The 15,065-nt window shown below is 42.8% G+C and overlaps 1 protein-coding gene across 1 annotated transcript in view; it reads left to right on the plus strand.

Moving 5' to 3' along the window:
• The window catches only part of LOC126273380 (pro-resilin-like), a 367,374-nt gene that overhangs the window by 92,841 nt on the left and 259,468 nt on the right, over window positions 1-15,065 (plus strand). The window contains exon 9 of the mRNA XM_049976933.1: window positions 12,896-13,477. Within this exon, the coding sequence (XP_049832890.1) occupies window positions 12,896-13,477 (582 nt within the window). The remainder of the gene's footprint in view (window positions 1-12,895; window positions 13,478-15,065) is intronic.

Consider the following 15,065-nt stretch of genomic DNA (forward strand, 5'->3'; position numbering starts at 1 on the left):
CATTGCTGCGAAATGTGGATATACACTGTACTAGTGCCGACATTGTGCATGCTTTGTTGCCTGTGTCTATGTGCCTGTGGTTCTGTCAGTGTGATCATGTGATGTATCTGACCCCAGGAATGTGTCAATAAAGTTTCCCCTTCCTGGGACAATGAATTCACGGTGTTCTTATTTCAATTTCCAGGAGTGTATTTTAAGATTAGATTTGATTTTCTTATGCTGCAGATTTACATTTTATATCGCGTCTGCAGATACCTGTGACATTCAATAAACTCAAATAGTAGGACAGAATGCATAGAAGGGAGTAAATTTCCAGTTCCCACGCTGGTTGAAGTAGACACTGGAACACTGTCGTTGCCGGTAAGCGGTGGGGTGAGGCGCTGTGTCTTACTGCGAGAAGGACAGTTGCTCCATCGCACGATTCGCAGGGTAACGTCACACTTTGTGGCGAGAAGCAACTAATTTTGTTTAGTAAATATATACCAATACAAATATTAGGAGAAGCATATTGGTCTTAAACACTTCCTTATATCGGCTTTACGAAGCAGCAGTCATTTTAATAAACAGGTGAATAACATTTAAGATAACGAATTTTACGAACACCTGTGGTGTTTCACGATTGCGAGATCTCGACTGTGAGGCACAGTCGTCAGTCGCGGACAGGATGCGTTTCGATATACAGGGTGGTTATAATTAAAGATGAACTTTCAAAAAGTTGTAGACATAACACCACTGGTCAGAAAGACGTCGAATTGCTACGGAATAATATCGGAGAAGGGGGAAACGTATATCAGAAGAAAAAAAATATGATGAAAATCTATCAATAGATAGATAGTTAGGCCGTCTTCCGCTCACGCCCCAACATCGTGCAGCCCGCCTCCAGTGGTGTCGCGACAGGCGTGAATGGAGGGACGAATGGAGACGTGTCGTCTTCAGCGATGAGAATCGCTTCTGCCTTGGTGCCAATGATGGTCGTAAGCCTGTTTGGCGCCGTGCAGGTGAGCGCCACAATCAGGACTGCATACGACCGAGGCACACAGGACCAACACCCGGCATCATGGTGTGGGGAGCGATCTCCTACACTGGCCGTACACCTCTGGTGATCGTCGAGGGGACACTGAATAGTGCACGGTACATCCAAACCGTCATCGAACCCGTCGTTCTACCATTCTTAGACCGGCAAGGGAACTTGCTGTTCCAACAGGACAATGCACGTCCGCATGTATCCCGTGCCACCCAACGTGCTCTAGAAGGTGTAAGTCAACTACCCTGGCCATCAAGATCTCCGGATCTGTCCCCCATTGAGCATGTTTGGGACTGGATGAAATGTCGTCTCACGCGGTCTGCACGTCCAGCACGAACGCTGGTCCAACTGAGGAGCCAGTTGGAAATGGCATGGCAAGCCGTTCCACAGGACTACATCCAGCATCTCTACGATCGTCTCCATGGGAGAATAGCAGCCTGCATTGCTGCGAAAGGTGGATATACACTGTACTAGTGCCGACATTGTGCATGGTCTGTTGCCTGTGTGTATGTGCCTGTGGTTCTGTCAGTGTGATCATGTGATGTATCTGACCCCATGAATGTGTCAATAAAGTTTCCCCTTCCTGGGACAATGAATTCACGGTGTTCTTATTTCAATTTCCAGGAGTGTATTTATATTTATTCCGCCATACGTTTTCCCCCTTCTCCGATAATATTCCGTTGCAATTTCACGTCATTCTGACCTTCTGACCAGTGGTGTTGTTTCTACAGTGGTTTGAAAGTTTAACTTCTATTATAATCGCACTGTAATTCTGTCGTTAGACTGTGCTCACCAGAAATAGCTAGTTTAGAGTTAACAGGTAGTATATAGCTTAATTTGTCATCAGATTACAGTGCTTTCGTAAATAAACACACGTTAAGGACATCCACGAATCTTGTTTCAAGCAATATAGCTTCCCTATTTGTCACCTGGAAATTACAGGGTACAAAATAGCACTTTCTAGAGACTCCGATGGCGCTGATACTGCTTCTGCGAGGGCAACTACGGCAGCTTTCCAGCAAAACAGGTACCATGAAACTCACTAAGATAATCCAAGGATGGGTTGTTTTTCCCTCCAAATCCCGTGTGGAAAAGCACGGCCAGTCACATCTTATGCCTCCTATACCATCCTCTACGCGCTAACGATCTAAATTGGAGGCTCAGTAAGAAAGGGAGAGGATTTTACACCGGGTAGGGAAATTTATGACTGAAAGCAAATTATAAGTGGCCAAAAGCACGTCTAGATCATTTTTACTGTCAGATACATTCAAGAAATATACATTACAATCAACAAAAATTGACATACGTTCCATCTGTTTGACTATAAGCACAATAACCCACAAAAATTTTTCAGGAAAACTTCTCAGTTACATAGTGGAAACGTCTATATTGGAAGAAAAACAAATGTTACATTTGCAAATATCGTGATCTATACAAAATTTCCCTACTTCTACATTTTTGTATGCATATCCTTTCATTTATGAATGTGACAACTCCTCCTTTATCCATATTGGATCAACATAAATATGCGGCCATCTTATAACAGCTTCCGTTAAGATTTTCTGTACCTGTGGTTATACACACATCAAATAAAGTTTTGCATCACCCTAGTTCCCAGAACTCCTGAAGATAGACGTTGACTGTGGATATTGTATCACATACGCAGCCCATTTGACTGTTTAGGGATGTCGCTAAACTCACTAAAAGATGTAAACGACTATGCAGGAGCAACGCCTAGTAGGAGGAGGGGCACCGACAGCCATTCAGTTCCAGTCATTCCATCAGGAAGGAGGTACACGACTCGTGTTGTCTGTAGTTCAACCACTCCTACACGTTCAATACCGCAGTTCGATCGCATCCGCATTGTTACTTTGTGCCAGTAAGAGCTCTCAATAACGGAAGTGTCCAGGGATCTTGGAGTGAACCAAAGCGATGTTGTTCGAACATGGAGGAGATACAGAGAGACAGAAACTGTCCAGACATGCCTCGCTCAGGCCGCCCAAGGGCTACTACTGCAGTAGGTGACTGCTGCCTACGGACTATGGGTCAGAGGAATCCTCACAGCAACACCACCATGTTGAATTATGCCTTTCGTACAGCCACAGGACGTCGTGTTACGACACAAACTGTGCGCAATAGACTGCATGATGCGCAACTTTACTCCCAACGTCCATGATGAGGTCCAGCTTTGCAACCACGACACCATGCAGTGCGGTAGAGACAGGCCCCACAACATGCCGAATGTACCGCTCAGGATTGGCATATCGTTCTTTTCATGGATGTGTGTCGCCTGTGCCTTCAACCAGACAATCATCGGAGACATGTTAGGAGGCAACCGAGCCAGGCAGAACGCCTTAGATACACTGTGCAGCGAGTGCAGCAAGGTGGAGGTTCCCTGCTGTTTTGGGGTGCCATTATGTGAGACCGACGTACGCCGATGGTTCAAATGGTTCAAATGGCTCTGAGCTCTATGGGACTCAACATCTGTGGTCATAAGTCCCCTAGAACTTAGAACTACTTAAACCTAACTAACCTAAGTACATCACACACATCCATGCCCGAGGCAGGATTCGAATCTGCGACCGCAGCAGTAGCGCGGTTCCGGACTGAGCGCCTAGGACCGCTAGACCACCGCGACCGGCGTACGCCGCTGGTGGTCATGCAAGGCGCCGTAACGGGTGTAGGGTACGTGAATGCCATCCTGTGACCGATAGTGCAACCATATCGGCAGCATGTTGGAGAGACATTCCCCTTCATGGAAGTCAATTCGCGCCTCCATCATGCACATCTTCTGAATGACTTCCTTCAGGATAACGATATCGCCCGACTAGAGTGTCCAACATGTTATCCAGACATGCACCCGATCGAACATGCCTGGGGCAGATTGGAAAGGGGTGTTTATGGACGACGTGACCTACCAACCACTCCGAGCGATTTGGACCGACAGTGCCTTGATGAACTGGTGGATAGCATTCCACGACGAATACAGGCATGGATCCATACAAGAGGACGTGCTACTAGTTAGAGGTACCTTTGTGTACAGCAATCTGGAGCACCACCTCTGAAGGTCTCGCTGTATTGTGGTGCAACATACAATGTGTGGTTTTCATGAGCCATAGAAAGGGTGAAAATGATGTTTATGTTGATCTCTATTCCAATTTTCTGTACAGATTCCGGGACTTTAGGCTCTGAGGTAATGCAAAACATTTTTGATGTGTATATGATGTTCAAAGAGGTGAATTACAAAAGTTTCTTTTCAGCTCGTTAGATGTTGTAAACAAATTCATTATTCTATTTATTACCCCCTAATATTCCGATGAAGCAAATAGATTTCACTTTTTCCTTTATTGTTATACGGTAACTTGACGCCTCTGTCAATGTACTTTAAACATTTACATGCATACTCCGCAAAACACCGCATGGTGTATGGCTGAGCGTAAGTTGCTCCACTACTACTCTTTTCTCTTGCTGCTGCACCAGCAAACAGAGCGAGAGAGAAACGACTATGTGGCTCCGTACGAGCCATGATGCCTCTCATCTTATCTACGTGTTCCCTGCGCGAAATGAACGATAGCGGGAGTGGAATCATTCTACGTCAGCTTCAGATTCTGGTTGTGGAGAAAACGGTCCTCAGGGGTTTACTTCGCGAGATTATAGATGGTGTATTCATACGACATTTTTATAGAAATAGCCTAACGGAATAATGTCCGACTATTTCTCTCCAGAGGAACTCGTTTTACTTCCTAATTGTGCGAATGTGAAGAATGTGTTCAACCTAATCAGTAAATTATGCATATCACACACAATTGTGTTACTGGTCCCGTAAACACTGTAAAATTATACATTACATCTGTTCACTTACCCCTGTAATCACTAGTAACCAAGCAATTTACTCTTGAAAATGTGGCAACGGGACTCTAGGTATGATGTAAACATCACCTTCGTAATTTGACAGCTGTCACATTCAATTTGCCTTCGTCGCAAAGCTGAGACCAATACCGAAAAAAGCAGCTTTATTTTATTGGTAGGTACCCAGAGACTAGTGACGTACTCCGCAATTTACGTACGCGTCCTTATCAAACATTAAACAATGCCAATTAAGTTTGAAAAACAACACTGCACATGCTTTTAATAACACTTCCCCTCAAACAGGCACACAAAGAACATGCAGCTGCAGCGCCCTTAATTTAAGATAAAGAGATAATTTAAGGAAAAGAAAAATACTTATAACTAATGGTGAATCAACGAAGCTATACTGAAAGTTAATAATTCACTTCAAGCAATTTTATTCATGCAAGGAAAGAAAAGGAAAAGAAAGAAAAGGAATCAGTTTTATAATGAAACAGTCGATTTATAATATGAACTGCTGAATTGTGTTCGCCTTTAATTGGAGAGAGCGCATGTAATGCAACTTTTGTATTATTTGTTCGAAAGGTGTGGGGGCGTGTTGAGATGACGGCGGTGGTTGTGATGTTGCAGATAAAGCTGTCACAGCAACTCCGTTTGTCGTATTTCCACGGCGAAGTATGCTGATGGTCGCCTTGCTTAGGCAGCAAAAGTCAACCTCAATGGCGTTTAACAGGTCAGTGGCAGAGTAGACGTAACTGTTGGTGATAATCCACAGCTTTCATTTGTGCAATTTATTACTCGTTATACATACATAGTTCTCATTTCGCTGTTTTATACACTGTCCATGATGATTTATAACTGTGATATAACAGTTCGTCACGTTTGCATATTACCACCCATTCGCTAATCGACAGTCAGTAAAACCGTTCTTGCTCCTGAAACACAACTGTAATTATGTCCGCCGCAACGATTACGGCTTCAAACACTCGGCCTTTTATTAAAAACGAAGCAATACACAGTTTTATGGAGCCTTGGCTCTCACGATGCTGCTAAATGTAAAAACAGTTTCACTCACAAGGTAGCAGTAAAAATAATGACTACTCGCGTTAAGTATTGTCAGTACCGCTTGAGACACAGTCCATTTACGAATAATCTAACCGAAATATGTTTCTGTTCATGATCATTTCAACATTCATTAGGTACTGCAATGATAATCCCAACTGTCTGTCGTTAAGTTCCACGATACACTGTTCTCGTAAGTTCTTTTCTGCTACATTACCGCACACACACACTAATACTCCCTCGTTGTGTATCGCTTTTTCACTATCACTCTCGATATCGGTCTCAGTGCTTTCATGACTACGGATTTCATAGATGTTCTTGGCATCACAGTTAGTGTTACAAATGAGAATAAAATGAACAAAGGAAAAGAAAGTCTTTCAAATTCAAGTAGTAATAAGAAAACATATTTATCCTTTAGAGAAAAAGAAATAAATTGCATTTACGTTTTAATGTTATTGCCAAACACAGCTATGCTACAGCATCCAAGATTTGAATACTTAGTCTAAGAAAGCGAAAGAAATGACAGAAGAAAGAGAAAAAAGTTACCTATCATTAATGGCTATATCTCGACACGGTTTACTAAGTTTCTCATTAGTCGTTCGAGACAAAAACGGTGCGTTTCCTCCAAGGATTCCCATTTGAGTTCACAAAGCACGTCGGTCATACATATTGACTGAACGTATCAGTAACAAATCTAGCAGCACGCCTCCTTTATTCCGACCAGGCAGGAATCCCAAACGCTCGAGCAGTATCCAAGTATGGGTCGCATCAGTGTTCTATACGCGGTCTCCTTTAGCGATGAACCCCACTTTCGTAAAATTCTCTCAATAGATCGAAGTCGACCGCTCGCCTTTCCTACTGCAGTCCTGTAACGCTGCTGTATGAATTCTGAATCTAACCTAACGGTAGTGTCCCACGTGACCGCAGTAACTACTGGGATTTTCCTTTGTGTGCCGTTGGCCATCACTTGTTTTCTGCTGGTAGATTTTCTAAAACAACTTACAGAATAACTGTGTGGATGTTGGCCTCGTATCCCGGAGGAAAAGGAATCAGATCCTTGTTTGATAATTCTGACTTAAGTTTCCTGCGATTTCTCTGGAACAGTAAAAACTAACGACGACATGGTTGCACAAATGAGAGGCAACCATTTCTGCGCCATCCTTCAGAAACGAATGCGGTTCTGCGTCTTTTGCGAATTCTCCATGTTTTACTTTGTTTGACTGTTTGGCGTGACCGCGAATTCCTCTCCTACGCCAACCACTTCAATCTAAGAGCAACACTTGCACCAGAAGTCCTCAAACTATTTGTAGGATGTATTACAATGTCTGTCATCCTCTACAGTTTTTGCCCTCTAAGACATTTTAGAGTGTATACCTCTGTGCGCAATTTTCTGATGAAAGTATCCACATGGTCAGTGGTAAGGAGTTACACGAGATACAGACCACTATTCAGTGTCTTCCAAGATGATAAACACAGATTCACTCGCATATACACTGGCACACATACACGCACACACGTACACACACACATACAGAGAGAGAGAGAGAGAGAGAGAGAGAGAGAGAGAGAGAGAGAGAGAGAGAGAGTTAACTGAATTATAGAGAGACTGCAGTTGTAATTATGAGCAAAGCCATAAACTATTGTTGGAACGATAGGGAAACCAATTCTTGACTTTCAGTGGAATAACTGAGGGCTTAAACAGGCCACGATGAAAGTAGTCATCAACCATCAAATCTTTTGCCTGTTAAAACTGCAACAGCTGTCTATTTAACCGTGTTAGCACTACATTCGGCCATTTAGGATGGTTGCGTTCAAACATGTTACGTAATTACGCAATACCCTACGTCTAGTAACTGTCATGTCACCATAATCGCAAAAGACATTCTCACTTACCTAGTAGCCTAAGCCTCACTGTCCGTAAAGAAAAACTTTCGTAAAGTCTGCTCTTACTCTCCGGTCTCATCGGTTGCGGCGCAGAGGGGTGGGGATTTCGCGGCCAAGTCTCGGGTTGTGACTCCTACCCGCTTCACTCTCCAGCTCTCTTGCGCTCCCCGTGACCATTCAAGTCTGTGATCACGCAAAATAAATAAAACGAGAAGGAGGAAATGGTCAACGTGGTTGAATGATGCTGTGTAGGTGGACCGGGTTCGATTCCCTACAGGGTCAGAGATTTAATCTGCTAGGGGAATGCGCCTTGTCTAGTTCTTATAATCATTACATCATCGTCGAAGTGAGGTGATGTCAAAAAAACTTTCACTAGGCGCTCTAAAAACCCCAGATGGGGTCTCAAGGCCAATAATACCGTACTATCACTTCATTTTTTAATTTTATTTTATTTTCTTTTTTTTCTTTTTTTTTGTGTAACTCCGCATCCCGTACACTTCGATTCACTTCTTTTAGGAAGTTCACTCAGCCCACGAAATACTTCTATACAGTCCTTGGCTTCACCTGCAAATTATTTTAAAAAATTTCGTAAAATTAAAACCCATGCCTGGAAATATTTAACTAGCACTGATTTGTAATCTCATTCCTGAACCTTTATTTTATTTCAGTGACTGCTTTATTTACGTACAGATTGGACAGCTGGGTTGAAAGAGAGCACCCCTGTCTTACATCTCTTTGAATCCACGCACTTTGTTCTAGTCTGCCGCTTTTAGTTTTCTTCTTGGTTTTTGGACGTGTTGTGTATTAACCGTCTTTCTTTGTACCTCATAACTACTTGTCTCATAATATATAATACCTTGCACTAATCTACGTTGTCGAATGCTTTTTCTATGTCAAAAAATCCAACGAAAGTCTTACTACCATTATAAGCTTAAACGTCGAATGTGCCTTCATCGCACCGTTATGTTCCCCAAAGTCAAACGGATCTTAACAGTTCCTCTATTTTTTTCCCACTCTTTTCTAAACTATTCTTTTGGGAAAACTGGATACATTCTGACTCGCTACATTCTGGATTGCGAGGATGATCATCAGTCTCATAGACTCTACACGCCGACATCGACAGCCGTTGCTCACCACATACCATAAAGATTTTAACAATTTCGAAGGAGTATTATCTACTTTTTATGACTTATTTTCAAAGGTCAGTGAAACTGTAACGTTGGATCACCTTTTCCTCCAAATCGACACCCAATTTTGCTTATATCAAGTCAGAAATCAGCTCGTTACCATTGTAGAAGCACTTACCCGCTTTCTCCTCTTCGTTTAATGAATGGATTCCTATGATACTTTTTATCTCATAGACAGTAAATGATAGCATTATCTCCTTATCACGAAACATCAAGCCTCCTCTACATTTGCCTAGCGCAAGTGGAGTCCTACACAAACAATTATTGGTCCATGTGTCTGATGTAAACTTCAAATTGTCTTCCTTTTTAAGTGATATGAACAAGGTTTCATAAAATGTAAAATTAGAGCCGATGGATATTCGAAACAAAATAGTTAGCTAGGACGAGAGAAGGGGAAATTAAGAGTTACCAAGTCAGGAGATATCAAAGGCCGTAGGCAGCTTTTGGAATGAGATAGGCCCGTAGGGGCGCGGCAGAGCAGCGTTTCGGCGTCTGCTGACAAGGTCGCGCAGGGCGCTGACGTAACGGCAGGGACTCCCAACACTCCCCTCTATCTGGAGCAGCTGGTCCGAGGCCCTGGAGAGGGCTGGCTCGGCCACGGCCGCTGCGTATAAATACCGGGCGCCGAACTGTCGGAGCCACTCGCAGAGCCGCCTCTGTCTCCTACGCAACATGAAGGTAAGCCAGCTGCGGAGAGAGTCCGTCGAACAGGCACACATTAATTTTTTTTATTTTTTGTGTCGCACGTCTCGTTCTGTAGGACAAAACCTCCTCGATTATGGAAGGTGTTGGGTTGGTCGGGGTGTTCGGGGGAGATGACCAGACAGCGAGGTCATCGGTATATCGGATTAGGGAAGGGCGGGGAAGGAAGTCAGCCGTGCACTTTCAAAGGAACCACCCCGACATTTGCCTGCTGCGATTTAGAAAAATGAAGGAAAACCTAAATCAGAATGGCCCAAAGCGGGATTGAACCGTCGTCCTCCCGAAGGCGAGTCCAGAATACTACCCATAGTGCCACCTCAAAAATGGCTCTGAGCACTATGGGACTTAACATCTATGGTCATCAGTCCCCTAGAACTTAGAACTACTTAAACCTAACTAACCTAAGGACATCACACAACACCCAGCCATCACTAGGCAGAGAAAATCCCTGACCCCGCCGGTAATCGAACCCGGGAACCCGGGCGCAGGAAGTGAGAACGCTACCGCACGACCACGAGCTGCGGACTGTGCCACCTCGCTCGGTGGAAAGTGTCAGTACACGAAATTACAACAGAACAGTAATAACGGAAAAAGTAAAATGTTTATAAACCCTACAATGACGACAAGCTAAACGCAGCGAACTATGTAACGCGGGAATCATCTTAATTTATCAAAAATGGCTCTGAGCACTATGGGACTTAACTTCTGAGGTCATCAGTCACCTAGAACTTAGAACTACTTAAACATAACTAAGAACGTCACACACATCCATGCCCGAGGCAGGATTCGAATCTGCGACCGTAGCGCTCGCGCGGTTCCAGACTGTAGCGCCTAGAACCGCTCGGCCACTCCGGCCGGCCAATTTTTCAAGGAAATCGTCGACAGAATGGAAGCAGTGATCCATGGGGAATCTCTTCAGTTTAGACTTGAAAGCGAATCAACTACTGATAAGATTTTTGAATTCTTGTGGTAGCTTATTGAAAATATATATAGCAGAATACTGTACGCCTTCCTGTGCAGGAGGTGTGCTCCAAATGGATTCTGCATATCTGTCTACTATTTAACAAGAAACAACATATTAAGAGGTCAGTGTCAGAATACACAGACTAATGCACAGAAGTCGTCCAGAAGTGTGAGAGGTAGTAACACTTATTGTCCGAATCAGCCTCTTCTGTACCAAAATTACACTTCAAGAATCAGAAGAGTTACCCCAAAATATAGCACCACACGTCATAATTGAATGAAAATAAGCAAAGAAGGCTATTTTTCCTGTCGAACTATCACTTACTTCACATACTGTTCTGATAGTAAAAGCGACAGCATTAACACTTTGAACAGGATCCTGAACATGAGTTTTACACGACAGTTTACTATCTACCTGAACGCCTAGAAATTGGAACTGTTCAATACCACTAATCATATGCCCATTCTGTGTAATTAGAACATTACATTTTGTTGAATTATGTGTAAGAAATTGTAAAAACTGCGTCTTACTGTGATTTAGCGTTAATTTATTTTCTACAAGCCATAACCTGTAGTCTTCAACTGCTCTATCTGGAACAGTGCCAACGATAAACTCAGTATCGTTTCCTACCAAGCTGGTTCATCAGCAAATACAAATATCATATCTAATTCTAGAAGGCATACCACTTATATAAATAAAGAACACGAGGGCTATAGCCCTGATCCCTGGGGCACCCGCCATGTAACCGTACCCCACTCGGACGCCACATCTTAACTATTCTCCGTAAGGTGGAGAATGACCTTTGGCTGTCTGTTCTGAAATTAAGAAGTGAGCCAATTGCGAGATATTCCCCGTATTCCATGATTCTCAAACATCTGGACCAACGTTTTGTGATCAACATAATCAAACGCGTTAGTTAGTTAAAAAAAAAAGATGACTACCGTTCGAAATATTTTATACGTCCATCCTGTACCTCATAGAGAAAAGGGAATACAGTATTTTCATGAGATGTATTCGCAGTTGCGAAAGTGGACTACCATTAGCTGTAGAATGAACGACGACCATGAAAAGTTGTACCTGACTGGGACTCGAAACCCGACTTCTCGTGTGTTGCGATGGTTCGCCTTATCATTTGGCTACCCGAGCATTGGTCAGAGCCACAACCAAATTCTCAAATGTCCATCTGTCTACAGCCTGCACTTGTATACCCATTATTAGTGAGATTTCTTATGAAATTTTATTCTGTTGTCCTCAAATTTTGTCTTTTACTATCATGCGAACTTAGCTGCTAGTTCCATTAAGTTATGTAATAACAAAAATGAGTTTTGTCATGCTCTATAATGTAATTTTTAAGTTAACTACCGTTTCGTTACGACTTTTTCCTACAATGATTTAATTAAGATAGTTATGGGGCAAGGTAGGTTTTTCTATATTGATCGATACTTTGAGATGTGTACAACGTATTCTCTGTACAACGTATTTTATGATTTATTTAAGTACTGACCACAGTAGACAGAACACTAACGGTATTTTGAAAGTGCCTTGTAAAGAAAGGGAAAAGACGTCACATGATCTCTTTCATTACAGATGTGTTGTAATTTAGCACTCTTCCAATTTCTATTGGCATTTCTTATTTATTTTCTCATGTTAATGTCAGACAACTTATAGTCAACAGCAACATATTTCTCATTGCAATCCTATGACGTACCAGAGCATCAAGAAAAATAAATACAAGACCTTAAATCGGTTAGAAATGAAAATTATGCACCAATGATTGCTGTTGTATTACTGAAATGAACACTTCCTGAATTTGGTAGACAAAGAATGAAGTGATATCCTTTGGTTGAATTTTCTTTCATTCGTGTGTCATTCTCGTTGGAGACAGCATTCAAACGCTGTTCAAACGGTGTATCGGTATAAAATATTTGTGTTGCTAAGCTGTATGACATGTATTAATTTCTAACTGCAAAGTCCTTACAAATGAGGAATTATCTTCTTATGGTTCTCAGACACCACAACTGTCCCAAATGAATAATGCAAGAAGTAAAATAATGATTATTATATATGAGTATATACCATGTATATCACAATTATATTCACAACACATATTTTCCACATATCAGTGTTTAGTGACATTCGTACTTGGATACAATTCTACAATATTAGCTGCAATAGACGGTTGCAGTGACATATGATATACTGACGACTTCTATGTTTTTGAAGGTGTACGTCGTCCTGTCAGCGCTCGCTCTCTGCGTCGCCGCCGAGCCACCAGCTGATCGGTCGTACCTGCCCCCCAACTCTGAGTACGGACCTCCCTCGGCCTCCTCTCTCAGCTCTCAGTACGGCGCTCCAGCAGCCAATGGCCCCAGTATGCAGAACGGAGCTCCTTCAGCCAACAGCCTCAGCATGGAGTATGGAGCTCCAGCAGCCAATGGCCTCAGCTCACAGTACAGTGCGCCTTCTCTAATAGGCGCTGCGTTTGGTCGCTCAGGCGCTTCCAGCCAGGCTCCAGCAGCTCGTGTCTCCTCCAGCTTTGGAAGCGCCTCTTCCAGGAGGCTTGGATCTGGCAGGAGGATCGGCGGTGGACTCTCCACTCGCTATGGCGCCCCTTCGAAAGCTGGCCGCGCCACTGGCTTTGGAGGACTCGGCCTGTCCACACAGTACGGCGCCCCTTCTTACTCTGGTGACGCGCTCTCCACTCAGTACGGTGCGCCCTCTGGTAACGCTGGTGGCCTCTCTCCAGTGTACGGAGTGCCTGGATATGCTTTCAGTCGTGCCGGAACCCAAGAGGATGCACTTGCCGTAAGATTCAGCCTCTATTTTCCTAAAACGTTATGTACTGAACAAGACGACTGCTGGAATAACGTGATATGTTTACATAGCTAAAATTACAGTAAGTAACTAGTAGTGTAATTCACAGCGTCTACATTTGCATTATCATCTGATCAAAAATTACCTTTGTGAAGTTTCTGTGGTCCCATGCTATTTTTTTTCCAGTCAGGGGTCTGTATTATGTAGCAATGCTTTAGATAAATGTAGAAACAAGTTGTTGCCTGAAAATTTGTTGCCAATACTTCAGTATGAAACAGTTAACGTTGCTACCATTCACATTGGTAAATATATCCACACTCATCTTTTCAAAGTAAAAATATTTTTATTAAATGTAACATCTCGAAACATTGACTTTCGAATGAAAGTAATTATTTAAGATGGGAACCTACTGTGGTCGACTCAGCACTCACCCTATAATTCACAATTTAAAGAGAAATTCTAGGCGGATTGCATTTCTTTTAAAGGATTCATTTTGAATATGTAGAACTTTGTCTTCAGTTCTTTCACAAAATTTGATGTATAGAAGACAGATTTATTTTTGGGTAAAGTAAAGTGCCATGTGAGGTAGAACTTTACATAATTGAAAATCGTATGCAGTGACTGACATCCGAAGAGTCGTAAAAAGTTTTAGCGCTGCACATATTAGAAATAAATATTTGGTGATGGAAGTGGATATAGTATAAATCCATTTGCTACAATTACTGCCGTAATCCATTTACTATGCCACTGTGGGAAAAATTAAGTTATGTTACTGTCGGCTGTTCGAAACGCTGCACAATTAACGAGTACTTTAAATTTAGTGAAAAGCCGTTTGAATACGTTAGCAATTGTGGCACCTATATTAGAATACCTCAAGTATTCATACATGAAATAATTCAGTGAAGTAAAGTAAATATACCTGTTAATCAGCTGTTGTAGTAGAAAAGCACCAAAGCAAAACTATGTTTTCCTCCCACCAGGAGCCGGCCAACTACGAGTTCAGCTATTCAGTGCAGGACGGCGAGACGCTGAGCGACTTTGGACAAGAGGAGTCCAGGCAGGGGGAGAGCGCCCAGGGCCAGTACCACGTGCTGCTGCCCGACGGCCGCAAACAGATCGTCTCCTACCAGGCGGACGAGGGCGGCTACAGGCCCACCGTAGAGTATGAGGACACCGGACTCACCGCCTACTCCGCTGGCGGATACGGCTACGGCAGAGGGCGCCCTGGAGCTGGAGCTGGAAACGGTGGATACCACTACTGACCGACAGACGGCTTATTCTGAACATGCAGGAAAGGATACATTCATCGGAAATAGAACTTACAAATGTACTGACATTAAGTTATGCATAGATGTAACTATTTATAAAGAACATATGTTATTATTCTAGTGTTGGAATGAAAGCCTAGTCTCTCTCTTTATTAGATGACAAACGTATTATATTTTGTATGTGTTGCTGAATAAAGAAAGACATGAAATTATATATATCGTTATCAATTATCTTATTCGTGGTTCCAGTGTTATACCTTCTTTACATTGATACACTGGTTCGATTGAAAACGAAAGAATATTTTGTAACA

This window comes from Schistocerca gregaria, chromosome 5 (assembly GCF_023897955.1).
Source record: "Schistocerca gregaria isolate iqSchGreg1 chromosome 5, iqSchGreg1.2, whole genome shotgun sequence".
In the NCBI taxonomy this organism is placed as follows: Eukaryota; Metazoa; Arthropoda; class Insecta; order Orthoptera; family Acrididae; genus Schistocerca; species Schistocerca gregaria.